This window comes from Triturus cristatus, chromosome 12, assembly GCF_964204655.1.
Source record: "Triturus cristatus chromosome 12, aTriCri1.1, whole genome shotgun sequence".
NCBI lineage: Eukaryota > Metazoa > Chordata > Amphibia > Caudata > Salamandridae > Triturus > Triturus cristatus.
In genome coordinates this window covers 295341502-295360583 of record NC_140595.1, presented here as the reverse complement: position 1 = coordinate 295360583, position 19082 = coordinate 295341502, and the positions used below count along the sequence as shown (strand labels likewise).

The window sequence follows — 19082 nt, the reverse complement described above, 5'->3', positions numbered from 1 at the left end:
AATAAACGAAGAAAGCGTGGCATAATCCTTGCTTTCGGGTCCTGGCATATAATTTTTTCACATCACCCCCCCCCCCCATACTGATGGAACTCTATAAGCTGCCCTTGCTGGCCCACACAATCTTCAAAATCAGCTGAATCATTGACAAATACATCAGAATCAGCACCCTGCTTATCTTGCAGACAAGCTCACCATCTCCGATGGTTCTCAGTACCTCCGCAACCAGGACACCTTCAGGCTGCATGCTAAAAAGTATAACATGGAAGCAACAAGACAGCAGCCCCTTTCTATCTATGCACCCAGGATCTAGAAACAACATCTTCCTATGCATCAGGCCCACCCAATTGTTGCTGCAATTTAAGAAACGGTTGAAGATGCAGATCTTTAAAGACAAGACATTAACAGCCCACAAACCAGCTATCTCGCCAATCACTTGTTGAGTTTATGCTTGTCTTTGACTCTGTGCAGTGTTTCAATGCCTTTTGGCTAGATTGATGCCATAGAAATACTACATACATACATTTAACCAGGGGCATTCACTCATCGTCACTGCCCTGCTTCTGATAAACTAGTTAGAAAAGGTTTAGGAAGATTTAAAAATCAGAAGTCCTTACCGCGACTACCACCAATTGATACAGCTGTAAATGTATTCTGTATCCTTCTCTTAGGTCGCTCGGTGATACTAAGCTGAACCATAAACTTCAGATAGCCGCAACTCTTTTCCCGTTTTTAATCAGGTGGATAGCCAGTCTGAATAAAAGTATCTTTGGACTATCCAACTTGTTTTAACCACTTCTCACTACATCTACGCTTCCTAGGCCTCTTACCCCCCCTGCACCATACAGCAAGGAACAAAAGATCTCCGCAAAAGAGCCCCTCTATGGGTGCCCGTCGGGTATTGCAACGCCGACCCGACGAGGAGCAGGCCCATATGATGAAGAATGACACCTAGCGGGCTGGGTGTGTGGGGGCCCTAGTTCCGACAGGAGGAATTCCCCTCCTCTTGATCCATCCAGAGCAAAGCACACACGCTGTGGCTTCCTGACATATCTCACTCTCTTGTCCTACCACCAGAGGAACTGCATACCCTTTTTTCTTACTAGGTGACTGGGCATGTATGCTGGACCTCCGTATATAAAAAGCCCTATAGTCCCTCTTTGTTGATTGAAAATTAAAATGCAGACACATGCTTTCTGGATAGCAAAAGAGCCCCACAGTGGGGTGGTGGTTGATGGCCTGGCACAACAGAACGGTGTCTTCAGCCGAATCAGCAGCATAGTGTCCAGGGTTGTGTGACTATAATAGAAAAGAAGGCTGCAAAAACAGAATTGAAGTGCATAGGAACATTTCTCTTCAAAATAACAATTACATCTTAAGGACCTACAGAGTAACCCTCAGTATTTAACAGAAAAGTAAAGAACTAGGTAATTTTCTATGAACTAGCACACTGAAGGGTTCAGCGACTAGAAGAGATGGGTTGGTATTGGCTTACCGTGCAGATCAACTTACCCCGAATTAGAGGCTGTAGTATCAACAGAGGTTTTGGAGGGTTTTTCGATCTTCGGGAGGGGTTGAAAGATTTTGACATGCCTTGTCTGCGTTGTTTGTCGGTCTTTGTAAGTTGCAATTTCTAAATGCTGTTACTAAAAAGTGTTACTTTTATCCGACAAAAGGGAGTGCGAGATGCTGCAGAAATACAGCAAGACGAAGTTCACAAAAGATTGCAACGGATGGGTGAAGACAATCAAAATGTTATCCTTCTTACAAGTCGTATACAATGGAAAAAAGCCTGGAAAAAAATTGACAAAAAATATAAACCAGTGAATCACAACAAGAATCAGAGTCTTCTGAGAAAACAACGACAACCAAACCCAATGCTCATCCATACACCACAAACCTAACTGCACAGACCTTTTGGTCAAAGATCGCCCACTTTGATTTCCTTGTAGGCACTTTGGTGCCATTTTGGGAGTTGCCTGGATCCCTGATTAGATTTGGGCGCCATCTTGTAGCCGGTTTGTACCTGAATTTTAATGTTTATGAGTTTGTCAAATGTCCGGTTAGGAAGCGGGGAGGGCTGACGCCTAAGTAAACACAGATACTCTGTGAGTTGTAGGAGAAGGTTTTTTTTTATATTTACACCAGTTCCTTCCTCCTTTAAACTAAAGTAATCCACTAGTCCGGTTGTAAGAGTGTGCTCCTTTAAGTCACCGGTCCCACAGTCTGTCAAGGGTGGTCTCTCTGGTCGAGGTTCCGGGCAGGGTCCTGGGCTGGCTCCAGAATTCGAAGAGGTCCCAGACACAAAAGAAAAAAAAGAAACAGAACTAAAGGTCAATGGCGGGGTTTTGCTCTTCCAAAGAAAATGGGAGGGAAGACAGGAGGTGAGGGAGCACCGCGTTTGTTACCAGATGTGAAACCCAAGAAAACGCAGTAGTGACCTCTCGGTTAACTACCCGTTCCCACCCGGTGTCTTAGCAAACCCGAGGATACGGCCCTGTACTTGTTCGAGCCACCCTCCTCCTAGGGGGTGGCTGGTGATAACGCGGTGTCGGACTCGGCCGACGCTTGATTCCAACAGTGGGGGCGTAGCGACGTCCTCAGCTCTATGTCCGTCTTGTTGCTGCTCGCGGGAACCTGGATTCAACCTTTTCTCCGTCTCCGTTTTTCCGGGCAGCATCTCCGCATTTGTCCTTCTTCCGGTTCCGCCTTCCTCCTTCTCCAAGTGTCCCGATAGGTTCCCGAAGGGTGACGTCACGCACCCTAACTCCGCCTCCTTGACGCCTCTGGGCATGTTAAACGGACCGGCCTCGTCCCGAACCTGTTTGGCCATGATACGAACATCAAAAGGGGGCTCCAAGTCCTGTACCCCAAGCTCCTCCCGCTCCTCCCGACAGAGTTATTCTTTTAATTTGATTTTGTTTGCCAGTGTTGTCCTTTTGCAGGGGAGCCTGCCGCTGGACTAAGGGGTTGCTGGACCCCAGTTTATGCTTTCTTTTAGCCACCTGCTTGCTGTGTCCGAGGCTCTTCTGAGGTTTCGGTCACGCTCCTTCTGCCTAGTGGACTATTTAAAGAATATGTTAGCGTGTCCACGCCGCTGATGCGCCAAAGGCAAGCCCATCTGGGCTAGACATTGCCAAGCATGAATGAGCATTGCATGGTCTAATCAAACTGCATTGGCTTCCAGTTGCCAAAAGGATCAAATTTAAATCTCTTTGCCAAGTCAGGCCCAGACTACTTAAAAAAACAATTTGTTTGGTGGTACATTCCAAAAAGAAATCTTCGATCATCTGCTGACAGCCCTTTGGTGATTCTCCAGAACTAAGAGAGAACATTGGGGAGGGAGGAGTTTCATAGCAGGAACAGCCAAGTTATGGAACATGCTACCTTTAATTTGAAAAAACAGTCCCAAATTAATTTCTATCAGGAAATTATTGAAAACCTGGCTCCTTGAAAATCAACTGTAGGTCACCATTAACTAGTAATAGTTTGTCGTGTAAGCAGCGCCAAGACGCCTTAGGGCATTCGAGCGCTATTGAAAACAAAAATCAAATTCACTTAGAAGATTAATGGCTACCCCTCGTCCACCTCCAACAACTGATCAGAAAGCAAAGGATCATCAATGTGTTATCTGTGGTTTAGCCAAAAGAAGGGCCAAAGGGACTACGAAAGAACAAAGTACAGAATACTGGAGTCTCAAAGGACAAATATGTTTTTATCTGCAGCTAGTTTCTTCCAAGATAAAGTTTTCAGCTGAGTAGCTGTCCTAAACAGTGAGGTGAATGTATTTGCAGGGGATCTGTATGCCCACCCAAACTGCATGCATGCATGCATGCATTTGAAAATATGAATGTACAATGAGTTCCCAGCAGCAACGTACCAGTCAGCCTTCTGTACTCTTTGAAAAAGCAAATGACGTTTTAAAGCCAGTCTTGAGTGCTGGCTAAGGGTTCACACTCAATGAGATCAGAGAAAAAATTGTCAACATTGATGAAACTGTATTGATTCATAATAATGAAATTAAGATTTTTCTGGTGAGAATGTACAATGACAGAATTCGATTTTGTCAGTCTAACAAAAAGAATGAGCGACTTATGCAGTAGAATCAGCAGGAACCATTTTAAGACACGCCCTGAAAGATTTCGATTTTGGACTGAATAGCAAACTTTGTGATGCCCCCGAGCTCTGCAAATCATGGGAGTCAACAAGAAGGCCTGATGTTGTCTTACATTTTTTTACATCATTGTTTGATATCAACAAAGCAAAACTGTTAAAAACTAAAGTACTTGATTTCGGAACAGAAGCCAACAACATTGACGAGGGCTTTAAAGATATAAGCAAAGAAGTGGAAGACAATCCCATGAACCGACAGTCTTATGCTGTGCAAATATACTGTATTTTCTAAATCATGTTTTGTGAATTACATCACAGTAAAAAGAAAAGCCAGCTACACATGATGACTGCCCATGCAATCTATGACAAGTGCAAAAGTAGAGAGCTAATCACTTCAATGAATATGATTGGTGTATCAACAAGGTATAATGACAAAGTATGGAGAAGAAACTTGTTAGCAGCTCATGCTGTAAAATCTTGTGAATCTGACAGCACACCACTTCCAAGTCACTTTACCAGGAAAGGATTTACAATTGCTACTCTTGATAATTTTGATTTTGAAAACAGCTCTTCTTTGTCTGGAACATCCAGCACACATGATACGGACATGGTGCTTTTTCAAGATTTTACCAATGACCTAGATGCTGGAAAACAAGCTGTGTCAGCTGTAGGCATAAACAAACGAAGCTACAAACTTATAACTGAACTGCCTTGCCAACGTGTACAAAATCACTACAAGCCATCATCACATCCCAATCTACCAGAAAGTTTCAAAGTGGCTGAGGACCTGGATCATTTTCTATCTGATGTTGCGCTCAGCAAAGCTGATTTAACTGAATTTATCAAACTGCTTATTCGGTGCGGACTGAAGGATGAAGAAAAACCAGTTCCTCTGTGGGCTGAAATTCATGCTCTGATCTCCCACAATACCGTCCCACTGAAGAAGGTTGGATTTTTATCAGTAATACCATCTCTAGTCACAAACTACGCAACAGTATACACATCTCTAAAAAATTTGCAAAATGTGCATGCTCAGCTTGAAGACCAGCCTAACTTGCCAATTTTCAGCTATGAAGGTGTTTTTCCTATTGTAGCTGGCATTTCCATGAACTATCCAGTAGAATTTGATGATCTCTATCCAATGATGGGCGTTTTCCACATGACAAAAGTTGTGATGCGGTGTGCAGGAAGTTATCTCAGTGGATGTGGCATAGATGATGCACTTATTGAGGCTGTAATCTTTGGAAGCAAAATTGTCCAGTCAGTATTGAGCGGAACTCATTATGTTTATTTGTTACAAGGTATGCTCATCACATCTGAGGATATAGAAACATTGCGTTGGAATGCTTTCTGGTACATGAATGACAAATCAGGTTTTGCATATCTTATCTCAGAAGTGAACAAGGCACAGGGCGCACTCCATTCAAATAGACAAAATGCAAAGCCAGGCAGTGTTTAACACACTCAGTTCGAAATCAGAAAACCTGAAAAACAAGTTTGTAGAGTCTGTCAAAGAACGTGAAGAAAATCAGAACTTTGCAAGTACTGGGGAACGTCTTACACAATAGCTCTAGTGAAAAACTTGGTACATGCTGATCGGGAAGTTGATTGGGAGCTGCACGTGAAGACTGGGGAGTCACTGATTACTGTGTTTCCCGAATTTGATTGCATAAACTACCTGAGATATGGGTCCTGGTATTTGGAAAGCGTGAAGAAGCTAGAGGTAGATAATCCCTACCTCTACAGAAAATTAATCCAAAGACATTTTGTGGTGAAAGACAGAGAGGGAAGGTTCAATGTTGTGGCTCCAGAAATTAAAAAGAAAATCCAGAGATCACAGAAACGCTCCAAGGTAACTGTTGGTCAGACACCTAAAAGTGAATATGTTGCTCAATGGCAGCTAATTTACCATGTAATCCCAATGGCAGCTAATTTACCATAAAGTCCTTTCAATTTTCAATGTTTTCAGAGAGATGACAAATTCAAAATTAATGGGCCATTGTGAAACTGTCCCTCACCAAGGCACATATTCTTACGGGTGAGGACACTGAGAAAAATTGGAAAAAAAGCTTGGAGCTTAAACTGTTGAACCTGTGAAGTTTCTAAAAGAATTTGTTGAGACAGAAGAAGAACGTGAGAAGAGCTCAATATCACCTGCAACCCAAACCCCATTACTGTAGCAAAGCCAGATTGATAATGTTGGGCAGCCTTGCATACCCTGCCCCACCTTCCCCCAGCCCCCCTACCCCTCTGTGGTACACTGACGCTGGGCCCTGTGTCACTGCCTGCTGTGCACATCACTAGAACCAGCCCTGCTCTGCGCCATACATCAGCAAGGCAATGGAACATGTGTGCAATGTCAAAAAAAAATTCTTCATGTTTGTCTGATTTAGAGTAATACATTTTTAAAAGGGCATTTCCATGCAAGTAGTACTGCACGGCAACCAAATTTTGCATACATGCCAACATACCCGATTCAGGCGGGAGACTTCCAATTTTTTAAGTTAAAAATTCCTCAAATTTCTTCAGCTTCAAAAAAAAGTTAATGGGGAAAATTCACTCCCTTGATTTTTTTTCCAAAATCTCCCACTTTCCTTTTCAGACATGTTGGCATGTATGGTTTTGTCCGGTGTAAAATTTCGGTGGCTTGAAGTTTTTAGGATACAAATGCCAACTGTGGAAACATAAATTAACATAAAACTCTGACCAATGACTATTATTTAGCCCAAATATGTAATAAAGTGTCTAGTTATCTACTCCCATACTCCCACTGACCCACCTTTCGCTTCAGCCCCAACTACTAATGATGTAATAGAGAACTAGATTTACTCTCATTGCTCCCCTTTCCACTCCATCCTCCACCACAACAACACTCACACACACAACCCTCCTTCCCAACCCACCTCCCCTCCCCCTGGCCCCTTTAACCTACCTTCTTGTCCCAAATCTGTAGTGGTTTACTACCAATACTATACAAGATAGAGAGGAATCCGCTCTGGAAGGTATTTCTAAACATGGCGATCGCTCTGTGTGGCAGGTGGCTTTGTAAAATGGGTGCCTCTCTCAGTTCATCATCAGCGTTTGTTAATTACTGCTAATTGTACCCAGCGAAAGTAACCAGTTTCCGCCCCTTCACTGGCCGCCCATAAAGCGAGCCTAATGTCCGTTATTGATCGGTAGCCTAGTTCCTATTGGATGGACGATCCATTGGCGTCACCAGTAATGACGCCGAGCTCCGGTCAAACGCGCGAGACAACTTTGGAGCGAACCACTTTACTCGGAACTGTTGTTTGCGGTCTGTCGGCGGACGCGTTCACGTCACGGATGCGGTAAGCAGAAGGTGTTAAGCGTACAGTCCGGTCCCAATGGAGGGGAGGGGGTTCAGTGGTAGGAGCAACTGAGGTTGAAGGAGATGGTCGCTGATTCAATTGGGACAATGGAGGACGAGGGCGTCATAAGATCACGTTTAGGGGAAGGGTATGCGAATGTGGTTAGGACCCGTGAGGGGTGGTTCCATGAGTAAGTAGTTAGACCTTGTTGTTCTAAGAGCATATGGGCTACAGAGAAGCACAGTATTGGATTGGGACAGACTATTGGGTGGATTCTCCGGTTTTAGCACTTCCTGCAGAAGTAGGATTTTGAAATACATTCCGAAGAGGGGGGTGATTCCAGAAATGTACTTCATTTCTTGAACTTAACGGCTTGCTTAAGGTGTCACACATATAAGGCACTTAAATGTCGCACATGAATTCACAAAAAATAGGAAAATGTCACATGTAAAGTGAAAACTTGGCAGCTTTGCTGAGCGGCCCTGGCCTAATCGAAGCAGGTCCTATCAGGTCACAGGTCCCACAGTGACTTTGAAATGTGGCTTTACTAAGCACTGTATTTATTTTCATAGCTTTATAAACATAAACGCAGATCAATATCTGGATTGTGACTGTAAATCCTCTTCAGATACTCAATGTCTGCAACAGAGCGAGCCCCTGTTTATAGTTCATGTTGTACTTCATTTTGCATTCCGTGTGAGTAGTTTGCTTTTACCAAATGTTTTGATTTTGTTTCTTGTGACATAGAACTCCCGTAAAGTGTATACTGCGTAAAGAGCCACCTCTAGGCATTTGGGTGAGTTCAGGCTGTTGCCTGGTGTACATTTATGAGAAAGCAGGATGGTGAATTCTGAAGTCAAGGCCAAAGGTAGTATGAGTTGCTTCTAGTGAATGCTTAAAGTCAACTACTGAGGTACAACAAGACAGTTGAAGGTTGGGTAGATGATTTATTGTGGTAATAAAGGCAACACTAATACCAACATCCATGTCGTTCACAGGATTCTGACAACTGTCAGTCAGATAATCCTCAGACCATCATATCTAGCCACAAATGCAAGCTTGCAAACATCAATTCTAACATTCAGAACAACTTAGACATATAACAGCCTTTTTGTGGGTCACCCATTTACCATTTCATGCAAAAGTCTGCGAAGGAAGTGTACACAGCTGTTGAAATATTGTCAGCACTAAAGGAAATGCCATAGTTAGGTGAGGTGAGTGTGTGTGAGAGCAAGAAAGTAATGTGGAAGTGCAGTGATGCAAGGGATTAGATGCAGAAGAAAAGAGTGAAAAGACAATGATGAAGGAGATGATATGAGATACTTCATATTCTTCAGCACGGTCATCTTTCTGAAATCCTCTACCCAGATCGTGGATTTCAGATAGATGTAGGTAGAAAACAGGATGCAAGTATCTAACAGAGTAAGAGACAGCAGAGGAAAGTTGTGTGAAGAGAGGAATAGGAGTGATTGAGACATTACTCTTTGCGGCATTCCAGTCCATCGTTTTTCACCCAATGTACCATTCTGGACAGAGACCAATCAAATGAGAAACCAGTCATGACCCAGCCCCAATAAGAACAGGCCAGGTCCCCTCCAGATGGGAACACTTGATATTCCAAACCTGTTTCGACCTACTTTAGGCCTCGTCAGTGAGGTACACCTGGGACAGTGAGCAAAGGACACACTTCAACACATACCCGTTGCACCAAGAGCATCAACTGCAGCAAATTGTGATGGAATGAATGTCTGAATCTCAGCCACGGGTGATCGCTTTCACCACATTTATAGGCCAATTATTTTCCAGCAGTAAGCACAACGGCAATATGACATCTTTTCATCTTGTGTTTGATGCTTTCAGTTCATACATCAAAGGAGAAAAAAGAACAGGTTTTAATGAGTTACCTGATTTTTATTTAAATCTGTCTTGGCATGAAAAAAATGTCAAGGCCATTAAAGTACTGGCAAAATACAACCCAGGAAGCAGGTGATGGCAAGGACTAGAGCATCAGCAGCAAAGAGCAAATTCTCACCAGGGCCTAGACCCCCCCCCCCCCCCCAGTGCTTTCTCTCGGCAGTGCCTACCAGCAATAAATAAATAAAAGTACTTGTAGGTAAGTGACTGGACACCAAGTATCAAGAAGCACTTTTGTGAGTGAGCATGGGGTGTCCCCAACATGGCCTGCGTCAAGCAGGAATAATGTGCCTAGCCGAGTCTGTCACTGTCCACAGCACCAGTGAGGGAGCTGCACAGTTTCTAGTGTGGCAACACAATTGCCAAGTTGATGTTCGTTCTGCCACCTCCATGGTAGACCATTTTGCAGTTTTTGCCAAGCTGTAGCCCCCACTGATGATCATGAAACAATTTATCACACGGACATACTTGCACATTAACATCAAGTACAGTGAGTCCTTTGCTTAGTAAGGCTAATTCTATGCTTGACCTTTTTTCTTTCCTACCCATCTCTGTTTCCTATTTCAACACTGTAGGAAAGTGGATTATTATGTGGTGTGGGAGTTAGTCCTCACCATGTAATACTATCACAATACCCCAAAGATAGTCCTTGGATTCACACTAGTAAATCCTTAGCTCAGTCTTGGTAGTGTGGCAAAGAGCAGTCAGGCTTTACTAGAGGAACATGTGTTAAGCATTTCAAAGTACCAACATGGATGATAAATAATTCACACAACTGTAGAGAAATACCACACCAATTTATACAAATATAATGTATGTTTATCTAAATTTAGACACCAAAACAAATAGAATAGCATACATATAACCGGAGTTATGAATTTTGAAGCAATAGAAAGTCGGGTGCAAAATAATACAGTGAAAATCTAACATTGTGGTTAATGGGGAAAACCATCAGTGACAATCAGTCACTTGCAGGTTGGGTTGTATGACAGAACATACATACGTTTACCATGCCGTCGATACTAAGCACAGCGTTGGCTCCTCCGCTAAGGAGGAGTAGTGTCACCCACTGCTCAGTGAGCAGTTCAAAATGGAAAAATAAATGATAACGCATTTTATTTTTAATTCATGGCTCAGCTGGTTAGGGATGAATGGGGCTGGGCTGTGACAGGAGCAGGTGGAGGAGTGGTGGGCACCCTCTTACTTCACATGACGGTTTATCTGGCTGTCTTGGGCCAGTCAAACAGTCATGTGCACTTTGCATGTTCTCCACCGGCTGTATTGCACAGCTTGGATGGAGAACATGCACAGCCTTCCAGTCCCTCTCTGAGCGCCAAACCACGGCGCTCAGACCAATCACAATGCTGCTGTAACGTAGCATCATGATTGGTTAGAAAAGTGTGGGGGCCTGTATGCTTCATTGTTCCTGGTCCTGGAGTCGACCAAAGAGGACCGAGACGCAGAGGACAGCCTGCAGGTAAGTGTTTTTCTTTCCATTTAGCTCTCCCCCGCTCACCACCCCCGTTAGGTAGGGGCCGCCACTGACTACGCATACGTCAATACCAAGCATGCTGTTGCAAAGAATATTTTGACAACACATATGCCTGTACCATACATCCCTTTACCATGAAAATTTCATGGTAAAGGTATTTGCCTTGGTCACCCTTCTCACCACCATAGCAAAAGAGGTTCCCTCCTCCGTAGTCATGGTAGGAGGAGAAACCGCGCCAATATCTGGAGAGGTGTCTAGCCCACTGCATCTGCCAATTCATCACACCAGTCAATGTTGGGATCTAGGGACTGGTATTTTTCATGGCCCAGGGGCCCGTCCTATACTTCCCCAAGTCCTAGCACATAGGAATAGGGCTCAAACTCCAGTCTGGAGGGCTTGGGTCTAGTTGGCGCCGGTGTTGGCATCAGGCGACAACCTTCCAGCTGCATGTCGGAGTTAGGGATGAGAATTGGGAAGGTGCCGACATCCAGAAGGTCGAGGTGATATGTCCGGCACCGGGCTTCTTCATGTGGAGGAAGAAAACAATCTTGTGATCCACTAGCTGTATAGAGATGGGGAAACTGTAGAGGGAAAGGCTGCATATAGTGCTTCGGCCTAACTAACAGCTGGATATAGTCCTAAAATTTCCTGAATTGTTCGTGAAACATTTTTTCAAATAGACTAAAGCCAGCACACATTTTTGGTCTATTCGTTTAAATACTGAGGAGTTATTTGCCTCCTACTAGGGCTGTAAGTGGGATGAATAAAATGGGGGGGGGGGTCCCTCAAAGGAGGGGAGCCTATATAATTAAGGACGTGGCTTAAACATATACACTAAAATTCCCATAGAGTGCCACCCTACCCGCACCTTTGCATAAAAGCACACTGCAACTGGCATATGTGACCATTGCTCTGTGCGCTTTGCAGAAAGGCTAAGGATTGGATGACCCTGTATTCTGAACTTAATTGCTAACAAAGAAGAGAGGGAGGCAGAGAGTTTCGTAGAAAAACAAAAATAGAGTATTTCGAAGAAAACCTGCCCTTAGGGAAATTGATAGGATACAACGAGAATTTGAATGAGTCTGGTTGTCCCAATAATGTATATTTGTCAACATGTTTTGAGCCGTTCCCCCTATTGGCTCTTCTTCAGGACTCCACGGGGTCCAGCCCCATGTGGGCCACTCCTAGAGAATCCTATAATAAGGACGCAAAACGTACACACCTAATGCGCATGCACTGTATATACATACGGTTTTTAAAAATAATCTGTATCTGTAATTAGAAAAGGAAAATTAATTAACAAACAACAACCTGTCAGCCGGGCTGGCAGGCCACAGTAGCTCAGTTATTCGTGCCATTTAGAATATAGGACACCCGTATATGATGGGTGCTCGTAAGATCTATCCAGTGTGCTCATAAGTATGCCACACAATGTAGATTAGTGGAAACACCCAGTCAGAAACACTTGTGAGGCAAGACACCACGTGACAGTACAACACAACATAGAACATAAAAGAAGTAATCCCTGTGACGTACTTCTGTTAATGTTATATTATTGCATCAATGGTCAAAGCAAGGGATAGAGGGGCTTGTTGTCAAACTCTAAAATGGGTGAAAAGATATATTGATCAGATGCTCATGATACCGCTTCTCAGGTGTCGGTTCTCACCTGTAGATAGCACGCTCAATCCGAAGAAAATCATTGGAAAACACTGGCGCATTTTGAACAGTGGGCAACTCAACATCCCAAAACCAATGTTCTTCCATAGGAGGGAGAGAAGTCTGAGGGACATCTTGGTCCATTCCCGCCCAAAACCAGGATTCAAGAAAGAAAGGAACCAAACAATGTTAGGTACACCACCCCTGCGGGAATTGTAGCGTCTGCCACCTAACTACCTTCACCAAAAACGTGCCCTTTAACAGTGTAATAAGTTGGGAGTTGCAAAAGCTAACGAAATGTAACACAACAGGAGTGGTATATCTCACCACTTGCCCCTGCAACCTACACTACATAGGCATTATTACGAGAAAAGTTAGAATCAGAGTGTGCGAACACCACAGTAACGTCTGCTGTCAACGCATTACCACAAAGATGTCTTCGTATTACATGGAATAGAAACACACACTCAATGACTTGAAGTGGGGTGTCCTTGAACATCTATGTAATGGCGACAATTTGGAACACAGACTTCTGGTGAAAGAGCAGCGTTGGTTGTACAAACTCCACACTGACACCATGGGACTTAATGAAAATATCCTGTGGGACCTCTTACTTTGAAATGAATCACCGCAAAGATCTTTTGTTGACATTTTTAGAAGTCTTTTGAACCTATAATAGGCTTCAAAATACCGTGTAATAACTCCTTCTAAATAACAGTTCTGGTCACTAACCCCAGACCAGTTGTACACCACATGCACGTTGAGAATGGGTACCTTTGACAACCAGCACCGTTTGAAACATTCACTGTTTTTCATGTAGTATATATGATTCCTTATCACACATGGATACGACAGGTCCATACCTCCCTCACATCAGGGACAAGCATAAAGAATCTTGATACAGCCTGTACATACCCTTGACAAGTGGTTAGATAATTAGCAGTGAGCACAGCCTACTGTTAGTATGTTGAGACATTCACCACTTGTACGGGGATATAGGACATTGTAACCGGAGTCATGACTCCTTCATCAAGGAAATGCGGTAAGAAGGAAAAATAGGTAACCACAAATGGTGAATACGTCTCTTCGCCTTCTCATCCCATTAGCACATGAGTAATAATGCGGAGTGAATCACAAAATACATAGAGGTATTTTTGGAAAACCCACATCTCTTTCCATATAAATTTTTTCAAAAATTTGTTTAGGAATATTCTACAGTTCAACCGCAGTAACGACTCCTACATCACTAGTGCAGTGAATAAATAGGTGACCTGTGACCTCTCCCCCCTTTTCCCTCCTCACCCCGCTAGTACATGAACAAGAGTACAGGGTCAGAGTCAATTAGAAATCACATGAATACATTATTGGATAGCTCTCATCTCTTTCCATACAATACGTTAGAGGAATATTCCAGAGGACACTAGGAACCATCTTATGAGCCCCCGCGAGAACCTGAGCAATAACACGGGGGTCGGAAAAACGCCAAATAAACGGTTTTTAAGAACCTTTGATAACGCTCCTCTCGATTCTTTTAATCAGGAATTTTTTGGCACCATGCAATAAACGTCTGAATAATTATCTAATTTCCAAACACATTCTAATAAAGGAAATTCTCCCAACATGGCTCCAGCGCTACGCCAGCTCAGTCAGCTAACTTTAACAAACTGTGCGGTGCACTGTCTGAGCAGCTTGACACTGCTGTTTTTCTCCCGCTGCATGGATGAGAGCGGGATTTAAATACAGAGGCGGGCAATGCATTCATCAATATGCTGTCTCCAGGGAGAAAAGTAGGTCATTTAACCAGTGGCGGATTTGAAGAAGTAAGTAGTGGGGGAATCCTTTTTCTTCAGAATGAGGGGGCTATCTACAGGTGACAACCGACACCTGAGAAGCGGTATCATGAGCATCAATATATTGTTTCTCCCATTTTAGAGTTTGACAACAAGCCCCTCTACCCCTGGCTTAGACCATTGATGCAATATTATAGCATTAGCAGAAGTACGTCACAGGGATTACTTCTTGGTACTTTCTCGTGGAGTCTTGCCTCACAAGTGTTTTTGAATGAGTGTTTCCACTAATCTACATTGTGTGGCATATGTATGACACACAATGTGAGCAAACTGGATAGATCTTACGAGCAACCACCATATTCGGGTGTCATATATTCATATATTCTAAATCACATGAATAACTGAGCTACTGTGGCCTGCCAGCCCGGCTGACAGGTCGTTGTTTTTTTAATGAATTTTCCTTTTCTAATTACATATACAGATTATTTTCAAAGATGTATATACAGTGCATGTGCATTAGATGTGCACGTTTTGCGTCCTTCTAGGATTCACTAAGAGTGGCACACACGGAGCTGGACCCCGTGGAGTCCTGAAGAAGAGCCAATAGGGGAAAACGACTCGAAACATGTTGACAAATATACATAACTGGGACAACCAAACTCATTAAGGTCAGGTTTCTTCTCAGTAACAGCCCCTGATTTTTAACCATACCAACTAGGTGCAGGAATTAAAGAGTGGCCAACTAGTTAGGTATTTTTTAAGTTTTCTTTCCCTTTTCCACTCCGCTGCACTGCACTACACAGTCTATACCATAAAGTGCTCCCACATATTTCACAAGTTGCAGCACGCCTCAATCCGTAGAGGATTGAGACTAACCCCAATGATGAAGCATGCCACCTAGGGACAACCCTGGTGGGTGAGGGGTCTCTAGAAAAAAGTATTTTTTCTAGACAAGTGAATAAAACGAATTTGCATTGTATCCTATCAATTTCACTAAGGGCAGGTTTTCTTCGAAATACTCGATTTTTGTTTTTCCATGTATTCTGAACACCTTTTTGCCCCACTGGCAGGCACTAAGAGAAACTCACAATGCCTTCAGACACAACTGAATTGCGCCCCATTTTATTTATTTATGTATTTATTTAAGAGTTTTATATAGCGCTGGCCAGACCTGGAGGTATCGGAGCGCTTTACAACATTTATAGTGAAGAAATCGAACACATAGTATGGTAGTCGTACACACAGTAAAACATTAGTAAAAAATGAGTCGCGACGAGTCCAGTTCAAGGAGGGGGGACAGAGGAGCACGTCGAGAGGTAGGTGGTGTGGAAGCCTTCATTGTCCACGTTGCTAAATGCTGCGGTGTGCGTGATTCTCCGTTAGGGGGCAGTTAACCATTCAGGAGAGTACAGTTGAGGAAGAGGTCTTTGAGAAGGAGGGGATGGTCCTGATATGAACTGGAATGGCGTTCCAAATTTTGGGAGAGTTTCCAGAGAAGGAGCGTGATAGGGTTTTTTGCTTGCGAGTTTTCGGGGGAATGAGAAGTAGAGTGTAAGTACTCCTGAGGGTTCTTGTTTGGCCGGCCTTATTGAGTTTGGCAGGCAGGTTTCCCAGTGTGCAGAGCTTTGTGTGTGAGACAGGCAGTTCTGAAGTTGGCACGCATTTTGATTGGGAGCCATTTTAGCTCTCCTGGCTGCTGCATTAAGAGTTGATCTGAGGGAAGCAAGGTGGGCTTTTGCTGTGCCTGTGAGGGTTGTGTTCCCATAGTCCAACCTGAACAACACAAGGGATTGAGTTGCTGGTTTGAGGTCGTTGGGAGGGATGAAGGGTTTTATTTGGAAGAGAAGTTTTAGGTTGAGGAAGGCGCTCTTTGCAGTATTCTTGATATGTTTGATCATGTCTAAGTTTGGGTCCAGAGTGATTCCCAGTGATTTAACTGAGTCGGCTGGGGTGAGCTGGCAGTTGAGAGCATCAATATATTTAAGCCATTCTGTGATTTGGGGAGTCTGATCTTTATTTGATATGAGAAGGATTTCCGTCTTATCTTGGTTGAGTTTCAGGTGGTTGAGGAATAGCCAGTGTTGAACTTCTTTTAGGGTGTTGTTTAGTCTCTGAATGTCACCGATGGAGGAAGTTTCTAGATAGATCTGGGTATCATCCGCATAGAGGTGGAAGGTAATATTGGCTTTTTTGAGTATGTTGGTGAGAAGCTCCATGTAGATGTTGAATAGTTGAGGGGAGAGGACTGATCCTTGAGGGACGGCCATGTTAATGGGGAGTAGGTCAGGCATGGAGTTTTTGATTTTTATTCGTTGTGTGCAGTTTTGCAGGAAGGAGGTAAACCATTGCGAGACCACCTCTTCAGCTCCGACCCTTTCTTGAAGTACCTTGATGAGTAGTTTGTTGTCAACTGTGTCGAAGGCTGCAGATAGATCTAGGAGTATGAGTAGACTGCATCGGTCTGTATCTAGAGATTTGTAACACAAGGATGCCTCTCAATTCAGATTATGCACAAGATAAGAGCAATATGCGGCCTAAAAAAGAAATTTAACCAGCATCCTGGAGAAAGCAAATACTAACAGGAAATACTAGATTAAGTAAAACATGTAAAATATAGGCATGAAGGATATTGATTACCTTATCATTTTACACTCATTGTTCTGAAATCGATTTCTTTTTTTTTGCGTAAAAAGTTAAGGACATGAATATGTGGCCCAAAACTGACAAGCTTCAATGTCCATTTTAAATTACTACCAGGTTTAAGACTCAGAAGATCCCAGCACACTTTAAGCCCTACCTTCTACCCAAAATAATCATTGGTAATCAAGTGGCATATTCAAGAAGCTATGCTTGCATGTCCAAGAAAAGCCTGTAGACCAAACATACGCATGTCATGAGGTCAAAACCCTTTTAGCAGTACACATTGCATCAACTATATCCAATCTGTTTTGCAACATCGGTATCATCCATCTTTTTTTAAAACCTTTTTTTTTAAAAGTAAATGTGCCCCTGTAGCGGACATTGAGGTTCCAAATGCAGTGTACACTATACGAAAGCAGCACTGCATTTTTAGGTCTCGGTTTTAGACAGCACATGCGCTGTCTCAAAAGTGACATTTTGTATCTACGTTGTGGGCTTCACCCCGCCCATAAGCTTCCCATTTGCTGGCTCCATTATAGCTCTACTATTCTTTATCCCAATTTATAAATGGCATGTATGCATCGTGCCTCTTCCTGAGCACTCGTGTTTGCATGAGCACTCATGTTTGCATTTGCTCTGAGCGTTTCTCTAAACATGCCAGTAAATCTTGTTTCATTGGTTAACAGCGCTTTTCACAAACACTCATGTTTACATTTGCTCCAAGGGATTCCCTACATAGGCCTGTAAATCTTGTTCTTATCTCATCACATTACTGTGCATTCCCATATTGCTTTTCTGTCATCCAACCCCCTCCCTCATTGCTGCTTGCTTTGTGCACGAGTCCTCGTGACAAAGGTTTCCCAGCTTTCATTTATTAGAACACAAAATGGGTAATGGAAAGGCTAGTGAATCGGAATACAATATTTAACAAATGGTTTAATGAACGCAGTGCCCATATCTTGATGATCCAAGAAAAGGCCCTAGATTGGACCACCTCCTTCCTCTCTGGCAGAACACAGAGCGTCCACCCCCCCCCCCCCCTTCCGCTCCAAAGCCACCAAGATCATCTGCGGCATACCCCAGGGCTCATCCCTCAGCCGAACGCTGTTTAACATCTACATGGCACCGGTCGCCCATGTCACCCGACTGCACGACCTCAACATCATCTCCTACGCTGATGACACCCAGCTGATCCTCTCCCTCACCAAAGACCCCCTCACCGCCAAAACCAACCTCCACGAAGGAATGAAGGCCATCGCCGAATGGATGAGAAACATCCGACTGAAGCTGAACTCGGACAACACGGAAGTCCTCATCCTCGGACCCACGCCCTCGGCCGACTCCTGGTGGCCGACCACACTAGGAACAGCTCCAACACCCACCGACCACGCACGCAACCTAGGGGTCATCCTTGACTCGACCCTCTCCATAACGAAGCAGGTCAACGCCATCTCTTCCTCCTGCTTCAACACCCTCGGCATGCTCTGCAGGATCTACAAGTGGATCCCCACCGAAACGAGGACAGTCACCCAGGCCCTTGTCAGCAGCAGACAGGACTACGGAAACGCCCTCTATGCAGGAGCCTCGTCCAAACTCCTGAAACGGCTCCAACGCATCTAGAACGTCTCCGCACGCCTGATCCTCGACATCCCTCGCCACAGCTACATCACACCCCACCTGAGAGACCTGCACTGGCTCCCCGTCAACAAGAGGATAACCTTCAAGCTCCTCACCCACACACACAAAGCACTCCACAACACCGGACCAGCGTACCTCAACAGCTGACTCAGCTTCTACACCCCCACCCGCCAGCTGCGCTCTGCCGACCTCGCCCTCGCCACTGTCCCCCGTATCCGAAGAGTGACCGCCGGCGGTAGATCATTCTCCCACCTCGCCGCCAAGACATGAAACACCCTCCCCATTCGCCTACGGCAGACCCAGGACCTACTGACCTTCAGAAGACTCCTCAAGACCTGGCTTTTCGAACCCCTCAACGCCTTGAGACCCTCACGGGTAAGAAGTGCACTTTACAAATACTTGATTGATTAATTGATGGCTGACATGCTCCACGCACGCACCTTCATTTCTCCAGTATTGAATCTTTCATAGGTTCACATGCCCAGATGACTGGAAACAGGAGGAGGTGAA

General features: G+C 44.1%; 1 protein-coding gene across 1 annotated transcript in view; it reads right to left on the bottom strand.

Moving 5' to 3' along the window:
• CFAP20 (cilia and flagella associated protein 20) overlaps window positions 1–7126 on the bottom strand; it is a 126418-nt gene extending 119292 nt beyond the window's left edge. Inside the window, exon 1 of the mRNA XM_085637064.1 lies at window positions 7043–7126. Within this exon, the coding sequence (XP_085493190.1) occupies window positions 7043–7126 (84 nt within the window). The remainder of the gene's footprint in view (window positions 1–7042) is intronic.
• Window positions 7127–19082: the final 11956 nt, after the last annotated feature.